The sequence below is a fragment of the Centruroides vittatus genome, unplaced genomic scaffold (genome assembly GCF_030686945.1).
Source record: "Centruroides vittatus isolate TY-2023 unplaced genomic scaffold, ASM3068694v2 contig_970, whole genome shotgun sequence".
Lineage (NCBI taxonomy): Eukaryota > Metazoa > Arthropoda > Arachnida > Scorpiones > Buthidae > Centruroides > Centruroides vittatus.
In genome coordinates this window covers 396,907-416,540 of record NW_027122643.1, presented here as the reverse complement: position 1 = coordinate 416,540, position 19,634 = coordinate 396,907, and the positions used below count along the sequence as shown (strand labels likewise).

General features: G+C 31.2%; 1 protein-coding gene across 1 annotated transcript in view; it reads right to left on the bottom strand.

Moving 5' to 3' along the window:
- The window catches only part of LOC136985462 (diacylglycerol kinase theta), a 208,707-nt gene that overhangs the window by 138,327 nt on the left and 50,746 nt on the right, over positions 1–19,634 (bottom strand). Inside the window, exon 2 of the mRNA XM_067282751.1 lies at positions 8,627–8,706. Coding sequence (XP_067138852.1) covers positions 8,627–8,706 — 80 coding nt within the window. The remainder of the gene's footprint in view (positions 1–8,626; positions 8,707–19,634) is intronic.

The following is a 19,634-nucleotide window of genomic DNA, read 5'->3' as shown; positions in this document are numbered from 1 at the left end:
TTAAATAGCAGCCTGAAGTGTTTTATCTTATATCTTAATAAACAGAACGGAAATACTGTAGAAAATTTTATTATGTTTTATCATTATATCAACAGCATTCTTCTACACAATAAATTTTTATTGAAACAGTATGGCCACTACTGGAAAATTCCTTAGACTCATTTTTTTTAAATGTTTGGAAAAGTTAGTCTAAGGAATTTTACATTTATAAACTGATGTTCAAAATATAAAATATAATACTGGGTCATGATTAGGCTAAATTTAACCCATCTGCCACTGTAGGCACAGGCTAGAATGTGACTTTTCTCATGTGAACAAGATGACAAGGATTTGGTGTTTAATTACAGAATATTATATGAAAATATACTAAATTTACTACACTTTCTTAAATATGAAAATGAAGCATTTTATTAAATAGTACAATTAATGTACCTAGTAATTTTATTTTAATTAAAAATTACATCATTCATATTGGCATATGTTTAAATTACACATGGTCAAAGCTATCTAACTGATGTAATTAGATTATTTAAATTATTATCTTTATTTATTATGTAGATGACTTAATAATTACTTATAAATATATGACTTAATAAAATTATAAATATTTGTAATTATTTACTTTTATGTGAAATTCTTGCCTGCTAATTTTGCCAACCTCAAAATCTGTCACTCTAGGCCCAGGCCTACTGTGCCTATTTAAAAATCTGGCCCTAGACATGATTTACAGATGACTACTTTCATTTTCACATGATCATTCACTTGTAAGTAATTATTATTGATCACTTTCTGGTAAACAGAAAAGCAAATTTTTCTCAGAAACTTTCCAGTAGTGGATCTTGCTAATTTATGTAATATAAATTTTTTATATATACAAATGTATATACAGTGTATATATATATATATATATACACTCAAAGCTTATATGCATTCACTGTCTGAAAATGATGATATGTATGAATTAGATCAAGTAAAAGCATGGTTACACAGAGTAATTAGATAGTTAAAATTTTTGACCACTTTTGTTTTAGATTTTGGAGAACACAAATTCTTTATTGAATTTATACAAATAAATGCATAAAAAATAGAAAATAATAAGTTTATTCTACAATACCTATCCAGCTTTGACATATCCATAGTTTACACCAGGGATGGGCAACCTTTTTCTACGTAAGGGCCGCATTTCAAAACTTTTGAACTGACGCGGGCCGCACACAAAAGAAAAGAGGGGGAACTGTCGGTAAATCACAATTCTTTATTCATATATAATTATAAATTAGCATAGGTATTCTTAATATAGCTTCTGGCACCAATCTAAATGTAATACAGTCAAACCTGTTTTTATGCGGGGGATAGGGACCGCATTAAAAAAAACGCATTAAAAAAAATCTCACGAAACTTCACGAATGGCTGTAAATAATAGTTTTCGCAACACAATTAAAAAAATAATTTTTTTATGCGGTCAACAGGGACCGCATAAAAAAAAGTCTCACATAGAAAATAACTCAAAACCGTACGAAATAGAATTTATTGACAACAGATGTCAGCACTTGACTGCATCGTCTGGTCTATCGTCTGTTTTACAGGTGGTGTTTTTGTTGACTTATTTTTGTCCAGGTGGTGTTTTGTTGACTTAAAAAGTAAATTATTTCATTTTTCGCATATTCATGCAATAATATTACTATAATAAGTGCATTTATGCTATAATAAGTTTATTTAGCTATAATAAGTCAACGTGAGACATGACGAATCGCACGAGACTAGTCGCCAACTATACCGCACAATTAAAAATTCGCATTAAAAAAATCGCACAAATAAAAATCGCACATAAAAAGAGCGCATAAAAACAGGTTTGACTGTATATCGGAAATATTTGGTTAAATATCAGTCACTGCTAGTTTTAAATTAGTTTCGATGTGTCTGTTAGCCGGTTTCTTGTTTTAATTTTTACTAAATTCATTGCAAAAAAACTTTTCACAAATATAAGTTGTAGAAAATAACGTTTGAATTTTTGTCGAATATCTCATTAAGCTGGGAAATTGATATATTTATTCATACTTTATGCCACGCGGGCTGCAAAAAATATTACTGCGGGCCGCGGGTTGCTCATCCCTGGTTTACACCATTTCACACAGCATTAAATGAATAAACAACATGGAGGAGAATTAAGAAATCAACACTTAGTCTAAAAAAACTTCCAAATTGAATTCTATCAAACTTCTCAGTTCAACACTCTTGAAAAATGATTTATTCTTCCATAAATTGACGAGTAAATAAAAATAGCCAACACACTTAACCAAACAAACAACCTTAAGTTTCTCCTAGTAAAATGATGGAAAAAATTAACACTAACGAATGCTGTTGATCTACTTCTAAGACCTGCTTCCAGTTATTGAAATTACTTCAATATTCAAAAATGGGATGCTGGAAAGAAACTTATATAAATTTGAATTCAAATTTTGATCAACGGGGTGTTTCCATTTGTAGCTGATGTAATAAGTCCTTTATAACAATGTGTCATATAAGGCTTGTAATGCATGGGAAACTGTCTTTTTTCTTTAAAGTTAATACACATTCCCTGCTTTTCTGCTTTAAAGATTTCTAGCACCTCCGATATATCTTGAGATGTTTCATTTTGTCCATTTTCATAATTAATGTTGCTTGTTGTAAGTCCATTTGAATATCATTTTTACTATATTAAAAGGGTAGTGGATTGCCTTTTATTTTTATTTTATTTACTATATCCATAGAACGGAATAGTGAAATGATAGGTTTAACAGACACCTAATTTACATAAGAAAGAATAGGTGCCACAAAGAAATCTCTTTATGGCACCTATGTATCTATGTGATTCTTAAAGCAGTGCATAAAAGAGCACAAATATGACATCAACAACATTGCTTCCATTGCTCTGACCATATATGACTTAAATAACAATGTTGAGATTAAAATAGACCAGGAGAGTTTGATATATTATACCAGTCATAGTGACCATATCAGAGATTTAGAAGCCTTGGAGATCTTTAAAGCATGCTAGTTAAGCAACTGTGTTAACTATAAAGATGAAAAACAAATTTCATGTGTGCATGACAGGCACATTTTGATCTATCTTCAATATCCCTCGCCCACCCATTTACGTGCCTCCTGATAGATTATATTAAATATGAAAGAACCAATTTGAATTTATCAATATTAATTAAAATTCTGCAGACTTTCTTTTGAAATGTCTGGAAAATTTTATATCTATAATGAGGCATTTCTTTTGAAATGTTCCATTATAGAACGATTAGCTTTAAACCTTCAAACTTGAAGTAGATCTCTGAAGTAAGTTGAAAACTTTTGTGAGGTTTGCCGATTGGGTGAAAAGATGTCGCGACAGTCGAGCGGTCAACACTGCCGTGTGGGAGTGGAAGAATTTCACGGAGACAGGTTTTCCATCTCAAAACCATTTAATAAAATAAAAATTTCTTACAATATTTCCTTGAACAAAGGGGTAACACAGCACAAAGCATGAGAATTAAGTCCAAATAAAGTTTGAATGTTCGGGATTTCTTTTCCTACAGTTCGGCGTAGACGGTGAAATGATCGTAGACCCCGAGGCGTTGGGCATGACTTCAGGTGATTTTTCTCAGAGGAACCTGGATGGCACTAGGTGACACAACAGAGAGGTTGTTTCCACGATGTCCGAAAAGTTCCCTCCTAATTTTACGGAAGTACACACGTCCAAGATAGGACGAACCAAGAACTGAGAGAACTAATAACCGAGAACGTCATCTCCTCTTTTTCTTCGGGTTTTTATATCTTTCCTTTGAGTCCCAGATCGAACATTCCGATAGGTTGATGCCGACTTGCCTCCGCTCTCTAATCGGCCCCCCCTTCACTACGAATTGTAACGAGATCAGAACCCAGGTCGTTGGATGAGTCAACATCGACTGACAATTCGATTCCTATTGAAGATGTTCGATCTAAGTACTTAAATTCATCTATTGTTTTAACCTGAGAAGTCCGACTTTCTTGGAAATCTCTACAGACATGCCCTTTTATGGATGTAAAACATTCATTTTTTGTTTTCCCTTTTTTTTCTTGTTGATGGTTTTTTTTTCAACATAAATTTATTATAATAATAATTATTATTGGCTTCTATTCCAAAACAATGAGAAAAAAAAAATTTCTTTTCCCCTTTTTGCACAAATTCTAGACCCATTTCCGAAGCTTCACACTTTCCTGCTTCTTTTAATTTTGTTACTGGATGGAACTTAGGTTTTTAGTGGTAACAGAACAGTATTTGTTTCCCCACCTGTTTACAAATACAACACCAGGTGGGACCAATTCACAAGGTCGTGTTACTTTTGTCCCTACTCTGTTAAAAGCAATCCTTTACACTGAATGTTTAAATAATCAAGAGTCCAAATTTTATTATCAAGAAATTTTCAGATACATATTGAGATTGGACAATGCATACAACACTTAGAATGCTGAATGAAAAAATATTTATAATTAAGTATTGTAATTATTTTTTCCATTCAGGTTATTTTATTCTATTAAGTACAGTAATTATTTTTATCATCACCTTTTCATAACATTTTTAGAAGTATAGAATTTTACATTTTAAACAACTTTCATATTTCCTCCAAAAATTTACTCTACAAAGATGGATAAAATATTTATAAAATTTCATTTATAAATATTTATAATAATATTTATAAAATTTCATTGATCTCTCTGATATATGCATATATTTTCCATATATCCCTATATATATCAAGTTTATAACATATATATCCCTATATCTGACAACACTGTGTTGTCAGATACAGGGATTTCTCTCCACACATAAGTACATACATTTACTCAATGTTTTAATGTATGGAACTTTCATGAAAAATTACTGATTCGTAGGTATTTTCTGTAAATTTGTAGAGTATTAATATATCATAATAATATCAATGTAACCCTAAATTTGGAATTCTAGAATTTTTGGATTTAATAAGTGTACATAAATAAATTTACAAGTCTTTTGTCTAATGTGTATTTAATAAATTAATGAGCTATATTTTTTATGTGGTTATCTTACTTAACTTTTTAATTTTTTTCAACAATCACCATTTTTAAAGGCATTCTTTTCAAAATTTTACATTTTTCTTGTTTAAAATTTCTATAATTAATTCTTATTATAGTTCTTAATTTACAAAAATCTTTTATTGAAGAAAAAGGTAAAACTCTTTCTTGTTTTGATATTTCCATCAACAAATTCTGTACAACTCCGGGGCCTTTTTTTTATATATTTCATCATGATATACTGTATTTACTCACATATAAGATGAGGTTTTTATTCATTTATCACAGCTTCAAAATCCTAGGTCGTCCTATACGCGCAAACGAAAGATTCTTTGCATTTTTGCAAATAATTTTTGTGAACTGCGTATTTGCATTTTTTACTGGATGCTTACCCTCTTGTATTTAAAAACAAGTATTTTATCTGGGTCGTTTGAATTGTTCTTGTATATTGTGAAAAATAAAAATGAATAGCAATAGGAAAAGCAAAGCTTTTGAATTGAATTCCAGATTGAAATTCCAAAATCACCTGGGAGCACAATATAAGTTTTAATTCATTCCCACAGATGATTATTCGGAAATCAGAATGCAAAGAAACTCATAAGTGTAATTGACAAAAAGTGGATTTGACTGTTATGAATTGGCGAGAAAGGTTCCCAATTGTCCAGCTTTACATGAACAAATTATGTTGTCGATTTTACAAGATTTTTCCTTAAAGTTTAAAATGATAGTAATTTTTGCGGGACAGTGTGTGCATTTACATTCATTTGATGTTTTATTTGTGATTAAATATAAATAAAATTAGAATTGTATTAATAAAACTAATTTTCTTTATTTTGATCTTTAAAGTCGAACCTCGTCCTATATGCAAGGTTGTCTTATATTTGAGTAAATACGGTATTTCGAAATATTTATTCCATTTTATAATTTTTGCTAGCCATTCATCAGTAGGTTTAATAAGCTCTCCATAAGATAAATGTTGCACCCATGATGGAATGCTATAGTTATGGTAATTTTTAATTTGCTGGTAGAATTATCCAAGTTTGGGTATTTTTCTTTATATTTATAGGCAAGATATCCTGCTATATACTCATATATATATATATATATATATATATATATATATATATATAGTCTCTTTCATAATCACTTCAAACAAAATGAATATAACATATTTTACTTGTATTTGGATTAAATTTATCACCCCTTTTGCAACGATTAATCCATTCAGACCTAATGCTTTTAGAAATTAAGTCTTTTTGTCTAGGAAACACGAAATGTTACACTTTCTCCTTTAGCATATACTGTAACTGTAACAAGATTATTATTTTGCAACCATACACAGTACACCTTGTACCTGGCATTTTGTTCTTCACCTAACATAAAAATATAGCTTTAAAAATGCTGCTGTAGAAAGAATATTTTCCATGGTAACTGACATTAAAACAAAAAATGAAACAGAATTGCTACTGTTAGACTTGATGTTGCTTGTCCGAGATTAGTAAAAACTGATTAGACTTGCATAACTGGTTATGTAACAAAGAAACAAAGAATACACAAAGATTACACTGTCTTGACTCACGGAAAGTCAGTGCTGAAAAGGGGAGAGAGAAACAAGGTCACTGTCACCAACGGCTCCCCGAGGGCTTAACAGCACCACCAACCTTTTATTACGTAACTGAAAAATGTTTACAAAACATCATGCGACACAACATGTTGTACATAACAATGTCATATAACATTTAACAATAATTTCAATTGTTGATTCCAATACTCCCCCTCAATGATTGATCATTAATACAATCCGATATCGCGAGTAAATTTCTTAACCTTATTCGTGTCTAGTGGTTTGGTTAACAAGTCAACCATCATCCATTCACTCAGACAATAGATTACAGTAATTTCTCCTGAATTCTTTAAATCACGTACAAAATGGTATTTTGTGTCAATATGTTTTGTGCGCTGTTGTGCTTTTCCTAATTCTAAAAGTCAAATACAACTTTAATTGTCTTCAAATATTTTGATAGGTGTTGTAATCAGTAGATTTATTTCTTCTAGAAATTGTTCCATCCATACAGTTTCTTAAGTAGCTTCTGCTAAGGCTACGTACTCGGCTTTGGTGGACAAAAGTGCTACACACTGTTGCTTATTAGGATAGGACTTCCTTTTAGCAAGAGCAAATATCCTGTGTTCGATTTATGATCTATACAATCGCCTCCCCAGTCAGCATCTACATAACATTTAAGTTCTAATTCTTCATCAATATTTCCTAATTTAAGTTTCTTCTTCTTTTTTGTGGTGCAGTGGAAGCATGCTGGGACCATGTTAGACTTGATGTTGCTTGTTGAAGATTAGTAAAAACTGGTTAGACTCGCATAACTGGTTATGTAACAAAGAATACACAAAGATTACACTGTCTTGACTCACAGAAGGTCAGAGCTGAAAAGGGGAGAGTGAAATGAGATCACCGTCACCAATGGCTCCCCGAGGGGTCAACAGTGCCACCAACCTTTTATTATGTAACAGAAAAACGTTTACAAAACATCACACAACACAATGCGTTGTATGTAATGATGTCATATAGCATTTAACAATAATTTTAATTGTTGATTCCAACAACAGACATTAAAGACATTGATTAGAGTTAAACTAGAAATGAAGAAGAAAGGAAAATGTTACTATGATTATGTGATCCAAAAGATATGTATTCTTTATTCAATTCCTGTAACTTATATGTTGATCCTTCAAGTTCAACACATTCAACAGCAACAGCGTCCACAAGCAGTGATGAAGATACGTAGAATATTTTTAGAGCATTACGTTATGACAATAAAATATTACTGTGTCTGTAACTATTAATAAATTCCTCCTATTTTTATTATTATTTATTATAATTTCTATTTTAATACTATACCCTTGAACTCTGAAATAGGGAATTTGATATAATGGTAGAGAAAAGTAGGGAAAAAGTAGGTACTTTTAAGTAATGCTATAGGTATTTCATCACCCTGACATCTGACAACACTGATAATGCATCATATTTTAATCTACATTTATTTAAAATCAACTTTCATGAAAAATTTTTTAGTTACAGTCAAACCCCATTTATCTGTATCCCATTCATTCAAATTTCCAAATATAGAATAGTTATTTCTTTTTAAATCTTTATACATTCTATGGAAAAATTATTTTGCATAAGCAAATTATTAACATAAAAGTTTATTTTCAATCGTTAAAAAGTATTTTTAGCATGGAATTTTAGAATTTAATATCAATACCCCACTAATCTAAATTTATCTGGATTTTCATTAATCTGGAATGAATCTAGTCCCATTTGATCTGGATAAACTTTTTAAAATCATGTTATCCTATGTGTTCAATTTCCAATAAAATTTTGTATTCCAAGTGCAGCTTTCTTGGAGATCAAGATGAGAAAGAAATTCCAGTTAATAAAATGGAAAACATTTGAATTATTTCATGTTTTAATGGTGTTAATTAAATGATGTCATTAAATTGTAATAATTAAAAGAATAGAACAATTTTATTTTATATATAAAATTTTTAAGCATACCTTAATTGTGCTTGTTGCTATAGTTGAACAAGGAGATACCACTGTCCTTAAACAGCGTTCATGGACAATAAAATTACATACTGAAAGAAAAATATTTCATAAATAAATTTTAAATTATTATTGAAATAAAATATGTCAAAATTTTTTATAATAGACCTACATTGTTTACCTGAACAAAACACAAAAATAGTCATTTTTGTGTTTTGTTCAGGTTTATAACATTATAACTTTTATTAATAACTGTAAGTCTAAATAATATTTTCAAGAACCCCAAAATAATTTTTTGATTATTGTTTTAATAGAAATATTTAAATTTACACACTATACCCATCTTTTATAAATTTATATTCCTTAGGTTATTGAGAAAATTTATTAATTTTGTAAATAAAATTTATTTTGAGTAATAAGTTATGTATGATGCAAACTTATAATTTTTCATAAATTTGCATTTTATGTCATCTTATTAATATCAAGTTAGATATGCAATTCTTTCCAAGCTTGTATACACTGATTTATTGACAAGTAAACCTTATTTCTGACTAAATAAACTAAAATGTTAATTTAACAGCAGAAATCACTCTCAGCATGAATACAAACTAATCAATGGTTAGTTGTACACTGCACTTGTAGAACAGGTGAAAAATTTTTGTGAATGATTAAAGTTTTTCTCAGGAAATAATGTGTTGGAGCATTTGTTAGTTTAATTTTTTTAAATTTATTTTAAATTAATATTTTTTAAAGCAAACCAGACTAGGGACTAGTAAGCAATTGTGTTAATGAGTATTGTTTTGTTATCATTAACTGAGGTTCACAATGAAATTTGCACTAGTAGTAAGCTAACATTGGATGTTAACCATCTAAATTTTTGTCTGGGGACAACTCTAATATGACTACAGTTCTTTCAACAAAAGATGAATTGTGAAGTCATGTATTGTAAGGGTTAGTCCATCCAATAGAATTTGAAATCTTGTTTCATTCAACCAATAACAATTACAAGAAATAAATTTACAACATTTTATTTGCATATTTATATACTTAACCAACTATATACAGAATTCTAGAATTTCAAACTAATTAGAATTTAGAGTTTAAACTTTGAATTCTATTCTGTTTGAAACTTAGAATCAAATATTTTCTGTTCTATTTCATTTAATAGTTCATATCCATCTAAACCAGGGATTCTCAAAGTGGGCAATACCGCCCCCCTGTGGACGATGAGTAAATATAGGGGGGTGCTGGAGGCAGGGTACTGAACAGTGACCAAAGGTAAAAGTTGGAGTATCTGATGGGTTAGGGGGCGTTGGGTATAACTTTATGGAACAAAGGGGGCGGTGGATTAAAAAAGTTTCAGAACCAATGATCTAAACTGATAATAAAAACACACTAAAGCACCAAAGCCCCTTCAAAAACCAGCAAAATGTTTAATAAATGAAAACTTTCAACCTTCTTAAAACACATTTGTTGGGCAAGTAAACTGAATCTCAATAAAAAAACAAATTTGAACCAACTAATTAGAATCTTACAAAATTTTACTGAATCATGGAATGCTATAGTTGGAACTTCAAATAACATTAGAAAAATAGTATAACATATGTTATACTATCTGTACTAGTGTTGCCACCCGTCCAGTTTTTAATTCATTGTCTGGGTTAACAATTAATTTTGTCCAGGATTTCGTAGAAATTGTGAAATTATGATGAAACAAAGTACTAGCAAATATTTTTATAAATTTACTTTATTTTAACAGCAAAATACTTCACACTCCATCTTACGCCGACATACGTCGCAACCTGTCAACTTTTTTTTTTTTGGCTTCTCATAAAGCTGTTACTTCATTTCTTAATTTAAGTTGCTTCTACACAAGTCCCTAACTAGTTTAGAACTGGTGTGCACATTATTCTTCGCATGGTAAAATAACATTGCGCATGCGTCAGGGACTTCTGTTTGAACAATCCTGACCTGCCATCCGGGTCAGCAATTGTCATTTTTTGTTTTCATGTGAATTCTTAGGTTCTATTGTCACTTATGAATTGGTGTCAAAGTCAATAATGTTGGAGTAAAGCATTTTTTGCTATTGTTTAAAATTTTTATAAACTCTTATTATTAATGCTTCAAAAATGCTTCCAAAATGTAATAGTAAATCTAACAGTGGTAATAAATGTAAGAAGTGTCACTATATTACCATGATAACTAAACTTGACATTATAAAACTAAGTGTGTTAGATTAAAAAACTGCATTTGAAACACCTACTAAGCAGTAATGAGCAGGTAAACGAGCATAATAAATTCTATTAAGTATATTAAAGGATCAAACACTAACAATAAATAGTTATTCTGTGTACAAATGTACTTTCTAGGTCAGTTTTTGACTTACAAACATGTTGACTTATGACAAACCTAACCTGTTCGTAAGTAGGGAACCAACTGTATTTTAATCTTAAAATGAATGAAGTTAATGATATTGCTAATATACATCAGTTCAAAAATGTATTATTATTATTATTGAATTCTCAATTAAAACTTATTAAATAATATTTCAAATTCCACATTTTTATTTTATTAATATGAAACTGCATCCTATAATAATTTAAAATGAAGTAAAGTAATAGAAATAAAAATGATGTTCAGTCTCCTTTATAATATGGTAAATGGAAATGTTATTTAATTCCATAATGAATTTTAAAGGCAATACAAACTATGTTTGAGTCCTTTATCCTAATTTCACATCCTTTTATTCCAACCAGGAACTATAGAACAGTAGGCGACTTGAAGTAAAACACTTCTAAAAAACAGACAAAATACTATCAAACGATTCACAAACACAATTTAAAACTGATCTCGACCCTAACCTGTTTTTGTAGGTTACAGCATCTACAAACATTAAAAATTATTAAAAATCTTTCATGACAGCATTCTTGTTATATAATTGCGTTTTCTACTGAGAGTCCTCTGATAGATATAGATCTTTAAAATTCATTATGGAATTAGCTAAAATAATCCTGGGTGAAGATGTGTAATTATGGAAATGAATTCTGATAAGATCATATATCTATCAGAGGACTCTCAGTAGAAAACATCATTATATAACAAGAATGCTGTCATGAAAGATTTTTAATAATTTTTAATGTTTGTAGATGCTGTAACCTACAAAAACAGGTTAGGGTCGAGATCAGTTTTAAATTGTGTTTGTGAATCGTTTGATAGTATTTTGTCTGTTTTTTAGAAGTGTTTTACTTCAAGTCGCCTACTGTTCTATAGTTCCTGGTTGGAATAAAAGGATGTGAAATTAGGATAAAGGACTCAAACATGAGAGTCCTCTGATAGATATAGATCTTTAAAATTCATTATGGAATTAGCTAAAATAATCCTGGGTGAAGATGTGTAATTATGGAAATGTTATTATTTCCACAAATGTTCATAAAACATTATTATTAATAAAATTTCAATGGAAGTTGGTGCATCTAAAGTTATAAAACATTACTATTGCAATTTAAAAGGTCAACAGAAGAAAATGCAACCAGAAGTTTTCTTTCACTTTATTAATTACTGTCTTTTCGTGTAAAACCTAGGATGTCATATAACCTGTGTAAGACTGGTAAAACAAAAATAAAATCTTTGCATAACCATCTTACATCTATGCAAAGCAAACAAAACAAAACCTTTGAATGTTTTCGGCCTTCTCCAAGACCTGCCTCAAATTTTTTTATGAAACAAATTCCAAAATGAAATGCTAGAATAATAATATTTGAATAATCAATTTTTAAAATTTTGAACAACTCATACCATGTACCAAATTCATATAGTAGATAGACTAAAAATCGTAAATATATGACCATTAGGGATTGCAATTGCTGGATCCCTCATCCAGCAATCCAGCTGGATCCAGCACATTCTTCGGCCTGCTGGATCCAGCACTGCGGATCCGCAAATACTCAATTAACTTTCTAAATAATGGCGCAAATGTCTATGTTGTCGGCGTCGCCGCTTTACTGCGCGCGCTATGGTTCGGCGGCAAGAGTGACGTTGCCGTTCAGTGCAGCATGTGCTACACCCCCTCTCTACACCGTATTGCCCGCCCTTTTACCTCTGCTGATCTAATTGCCAGTTGACTTTCCGCTCTGGCTAAATAAAAAGTCTTTGCACTAAATAAAACAAGTAACTCCTCTACTAGTCCTGGTGCATAATTCTAATTTATGGTCGGTTGTGACGTCAATGAATGACAGAACGATTTATGATTATTTGATGACCCTGAAACCAACTAACGTAGAGGCAGAAAGGGCCTTTTCCGCAGCGGGATATATTTGCAATTCATTAAGAAGTAGGTTCGAAGACAACACCACCAATACCATTTGTTTCTTGAGATCCTACTTCCAGAAAAGTCAAAAAAATAACAGAAGTGATTGATTTAATTTTATTTAATCCTTTAAAATATTTTATTCGAGACAAGACTAATATTTTATAACTTCTACTCTAATTCTATTAAATAAGAGTTTTTAACTTTTATTCTATAAGTGGTTAGTGGGCTAGGCTAGGCAATTTTATTGTGAAAATTAGTGAGAAACTGAGACTACCTAGTTAGTTAAATTGTTAATTAAATTAATGAGTATCAGTATCTTAGATATATGATGATATGAATGTATGTGATTCATGATTGTGATAATAATAACTAATTACTTACTCACTACTTTACTAACACTAATAATTAAATTAATTATAAATAACTACAGACTGATATGTAGAGCCTATATAAGAAAACTGGTAAGACTGATAGCCACTTAGCCACTGATTATCTGTCCTTACATTATTATAATATATTAATACAAATTAATTAGTAGAATTACTTTTGCTATTATTTAACTTAAATATTACATTATAATTATAATCTAACTAAACATTTAAAGTTAATTATCTCTATCTCAAGTGTTAAACCAAACCAAAGTTAAGTTTACTACCTAAATGTGTAAGAAGTTTTACTGATTTATAGTGACCAGTCTAAATAATAAAAGTTTCTTAAGTATTTTAAAAAAAAAATGTTTTATTTCTTTAAAAAAAAAACATAAATTGCTGGATAGATAGATAAATAGATAACACTTTATTGCATCAAAAATACATCCGCGCTGGATTCAGCTGGAATGATGTTGACCCAGCAAAAATCCAGCTGAATTGAAAACACTACTGGATTGCAATCCCTAATGACCATGTCATATGTATACATTTTTAAGATGTATACAGGGTCTGAGATGAATTAATATAAGTTAACTTTGCCTGAATTTTTCATAAAGGTACCTCCACACGTGCGATACCATGTTGCTGTGTTTAAAGTTAATACACTTGCCGGTCAGGCTTGCTTTATATATTTCCAAGGCCTCCAGGATACAAAGATGGTCCGTTTGATAGACCCACCTAATTAACTTGTTGTTCTGGAGGACCACATGCACATCTAGGTCAGTGGCATATGTTAGTTTGCCAACATCTTGCAAAAATGTCAAGAGGGTCAAGCAGTCATGAAGGGTCATATGTGGGCGATCAGCACTAAGACAGAGTCTACAGTTACAAGAAATTGTTTATTTGACACGAAAGAAGTTTACAAGATTTCCACAATCTTGGAAGTTCTACGTCGGAGGTGGCCTCTGGGTCTTCCTCTTGTTTCCAAGATAGTCCCATTTTGAAGGAGTGTCTCTGGGTCGCAAATGGCCAGTTCCCTCGACATCTCTGGGACGATGTGGTCGACTTCCATTGATGGAAAGATGTCAATCCAAGGTCGGGAGACGAAGACAAAGATGGGCATGAGACACAAACACACAACAATAGATCCATCACTTGGAACTTTTGGAAGAAGAAGCCCTTGTGTCCTTGAATTTTCAATTTTATCCAATTTCCTCCAATTCCACTTTCCAATTGGTCTCTCCTCATCACCTGGTGACAATTCAAAACCTTTTGGGGGCATGGGGAGGTTAAAATCGAAGTTAAATTCGATTCCCATCTACAAATAATCGATCTTCATTTTTCCATTGTTCTATTGTTTAAAAGTTTGTGGCGTTTTCATTAAGAAAAACTATTTCTAACTTCTATTTTTTTCTCTAAAAAAGATAATTTTGTCCTTAAAAATAAATGATTTTAATACGAATTTCAGTGAGGTTTGGACCTGTCCAGAGCCTCACACATATGTGGACAGGGCAGTTGTTCATGTAATGTCATATTGATGCTCCCATACCCTCTTTCGTATTGATCGTTTAGTTGAGCTGATATACACTACAAATATACTGAGGCCTTGGAAATATATAAAGCTGGCCTGACCGGCAAATGTATTAACTTTAAAGACTGCAACATGGTATCGCATGTGTGGAGGTACCTTTATGAAAAATTCAGGCAAAGTTAACCTATATTAATTCATCTCAGACACTGTGTACTGTACATCTTAAAAATGTATATATATGACATGGTCATACATTTACGATTTTTAGTCTATCTACTGTATGAATTTAGTACACAGTATGAGTCGTTCAAAATTTTAAAAATTGATTATTCAAATATTATTGTTCTAGCATTCCATTTTGGAATTTGTTTTGTTAAAAAATCCAAGGCAGGCCTTAATTAAAAAAAGGCTAAAAACGTTCAAAGTTTTTGTTAAAGTAATGTTACTGGTATTTAAAGGTTTTGTTTTTGTTTGCCTAACTCCAGTAATACAAAAAGGAGATATTTTTAATATGGAAGTAGCAACTGCTCTACTCCATAGGCATGAGTTTATGATTGTAATTTAAAATCAGTGTATAACATATAACCACTTTCAAACTGCTTTTTAAACACAGATAACTACAGATTATATACATAGAAATATAGTAATTATTTATATAAAACATTGTGATAGCTTATTGACAAACAGCATTCTTATTACAGAATGCAAATTTTTATCAAATTAAATATTCTTGAGATAAAAGACATAATCCATAAAACATTACATTATTGGAAAACTCAACTAAGATATTAAAAACCAACAAATCCAGAGTACTTTCAAGACTTCTGGTTCAACATCAGGATGCTCAGTTATTAATTATTATAAAAACAAATATATTTGGAACTTTAAAATCCTACATAATATACAGTAGAGCATCAATTATCCGAATGTTGCTCAACCAAAATGTCAATTAACTGAAAGCTTTCCAGTCAGCAAATCTAAATTTCTGCTAGTGCTGTGGTGCTGCAATCTTTGGCTATGTCTTGGGCCACTCCAATATTATTTTTGTTGGTGTGCGTGTTTTAGCTGGCAGCACTGGTGCGAACATGAGAAGGTACTTAAGAACATGCCAGGATTTGAACAAATTTCAACCTGGGATAGGTTAATGTATTTTTTGTACATAATCGGTTATCTGAAAAATTGATTTTCCGAACAACTCCAGCCCCCAATTGATTCGGATAATCGATGCTCTACTGTACTTATTAATAAAAAATATTTAATAGAAATATGTATAATACAGGCCTTCTAAATTTAGAAATGGAAATGCATCTATACATTAAATCAATGATCTCAAATTAATTATTACTACTTTTATTAACTTTAGGCTAATTTTCAGGACTCAAGTAATCACTGACCAGAGCCAATAAATATACTGATACCACAGCTACCAATAACTCTAATGCTATGAAGGTGGTGTGTAAGGAATCCAAGTCCAATTGTTATTTTATGTTTTAGGCGTACAGTATTTTTAGTTGTTATTTTCTTTTCGGGGACTTTTTGTTTTAAGGATGGAAACTTCGAAGAAACCCCAAAATATACTAAACTCAAAATTAAGACCAACAAATATTTATTTACATAAGTGACTAATCCCATAATGCTTAAATATGTAAATAGGGTAGTGAAGAATTACACTTTTCAGCAGATAAAAGATGACAAACTCGTTCAATGGTGTGTATAGCTTCCAAAAGTGACCTTTCTTGAAGCGAATTATCTGGTATTCTTTTGATAAAGCAATCAACTCGTAAGAGATGTATTTTTTGCTTTTTATTTTTGATATTGGTGGAGATTTAATTAATTGATGCCCTGAGCTGGAAAAAAAATTTCTTTCATTCATTGATTGGTTTTTTTCTTTTGCTTGTACATAATTGACCTTGACTTGTTTTGAATATTTGAAATATATATTTATTACTAACTTTGTTTATAATCATTGTTGTTTATTTATATTTCTTCTGATATAGCCTTAATCCTTCCAGTTAATTTCTTTTACGTTTGTTCTAACGTTTTCGGCCCACCCTGGGCCATCTTCAGGAATATAATGAATGCACGTGTAGAATTAGAACATATACATCGAATGCCTTCCGATTCAAATTACTGTGAAACGGTTAAATTTGTTGAAGGAACCTTCAACAAATTTAACCGTTAGAACAAACGTAAAAGAAATTAACTGGAAGGATTAAGGCTATATCAGAAGAAGTACATTCATCCAGTACGTTTGATTGATGTGAGTTGGGTTTATTTATATATATAACTGTTCAACCTAATAAATATTATTGTGGATTTTTGCTTATATAAGTGTTATTTTGGATTGTTATATTTTGCTTTCCTGTTAAGTCCAGGCTGGTACTTGATTAGAACCCTAATTTTGTGTAACTCTGCTTTTTTTGTGTTGCGCAGTACATTACAGGTATAATAAATGTTTCTGCCACTTCAAGCTGAGTAATCATTTTGCAATGAAAGTCTAGCTTGAGCATAGCCATAGTCAGCTACAAATACAGTAGTCCCTCCTATAACACGGGTTCATATAACACAGATTCATATAACACAGCGAAAAAATTGCAATTATGTTTGTATAACATGCTAAAAGAGGCTTGTATAACACGGTAAAATGTCATCGCCGACTCGTGTCGCGACAGAATTGGTCGAATCTGGACCAATAGCAGACATTGCACAAACCGTTGAGTTTAAACGAGCAGCAGACCTACTAAAACCATTTATTATTTAACAGCCATAAAAATTATATTTATATTAATGATGTCTCCAAAGTTTAGTGAATTTTTCACAGAAAAATAACTTATCAGGAAACACGTGCCTGCCGTTTGATGAGCCACTCCACAACAAAAACAAGCTTAAGCAATGGCGTCGTTGAACGGTGCACACTCAGTAAGTAATCCTACAATTTTTTGTTTATAGCATAGTTTATATGGATTATTCCCAAAAAATTATATGTGTTTTGGAAATGTTGAATCAAATTAGTCTAGAATTGGTTAATTTTATGGAAGAAAACCTTTCAAACAGCAGTAGCTCCTAAACTGCACACGTGCCGGGCTGTGATTAGCTCATGTATTTAAGTGACTCATACAACGCGGAATTCATATAACATGAAACGTATCTACCATGTTATAGAGGGGTCTACTGTATTTGAAATTTTTTAAAAAAATGAAATTTTCTCATTTTAACTCAGATATTACTTTTGTCCTTTTTTAAAGGACTGCTTGTAAATACTATTTTAATTCAAATTCAATTTTCAACATTATTTATTCATAAATGTTCCTAATATTACATTATTGGATCTGGAGTTTATTAAGGTTAAAAGTCTATTAATAAAAAAAGATATGGGCTTAAAAGCCCATATCTTTTTTTATTACTATTAGGTGAACTGTTGCCAGATCAGTAAGAAAGGAGCTATGGTATATGTGGGCAAGCAAGAGTTCAGTGAGAGCCAAAATGTAGGTTTTGCAAAATGCATGGGAGCCGCAGTTCTGTACTGTCGTGGCATATAGTATGGTAAGGCAGGAAAGGATAGGGTGTCCCCCATCCGGGTCGAGAACTTTTTTAAAAGTGTATATCTGTTGAATGGCCGAAGCTCACAGAGTAGGGGGGTAAGACCAATAAGGATTTTTCTCAAACAAAAATATGGTGATTATTAAATTTAATAACATACATACACATATTGAGGTTTACACGTTGTGACGGTACCGACAAATCCTTCCACCGACTGGATGATTTGTTAACCGAATACAATTAATAATCTAAGTCTAATGCTAAGTCTAATACTAACTATTACAATTATGATTAAATCTATTTACAAAAGTTACATTGACGACACATATGCTGGTCGATTGCTGGTAACTCTCCCAACGAATGAGAGAAATAACTATAGATCGGCAATAATCGTCTTTAAAGAAGTTATATAATGTAACCGTCGTAGGTCCACACAATGTTTTCGTCTCGATGACGATGGATTGCTTTTCTTGTCCTTCACAACTCAAACCTCGCTACATCAGACTTCCTCCCTCCTTACCTCCTTTTCTTCTCATATAGTCCCTTGAAGTTCTTCCTATGAAGAATAGTCCACCAGAAGGAAACAAAAGAGGTCCGAACATGGCTCTCCCACAATTTATATACCGCGCCAATAAAGGAACAAAAGACACGCGAGCCATACGTCACAAACATAGACCAATCACGATAAAACAACAACGGTAAAACCCGGTACGTGACAAATGGAACTAAGTATAGTATACAAGTACGCGACTAGGCGGTAAATTCCGATACGGAGTTTACCGAAGGAATAAACCAACATAGTGTCATGACACTACAAAAGAATAGATTTGAAACGTCAATTTAATTTATTGCACCAACTTGGAAATAAATTACTAAATATTACATATATATAATTACATATTTTCACAAAAGTGTGGAAATAAAATTGTAAAAATAATAATAAAAAGCAGAAATTAACACTTTCAACAAGAGCTGTGTGTAACTCAAAAAGAGCCACATGCAGCTCTCGTTGCTGCATTTGCCCATGTCTGGTATATGTTATTCACAATTGATATTGTGTTTATTAATGAGATAGTGAGTAATTAAAGTTGAGCCAGAAAAGTTTAGTAGCAGATTAGAGAAAGAAGGATTAACACAAATTTCTATCTGTTCATAGTAGGAACCACAAAACAAATTTTGTTACCATGTGTTTCATGCCAAGATTTTCCATCAAAATCTCTTACATCTTTTAATTCTCATATTATCAATTATAAATTTTTGTTGATTGCAGCT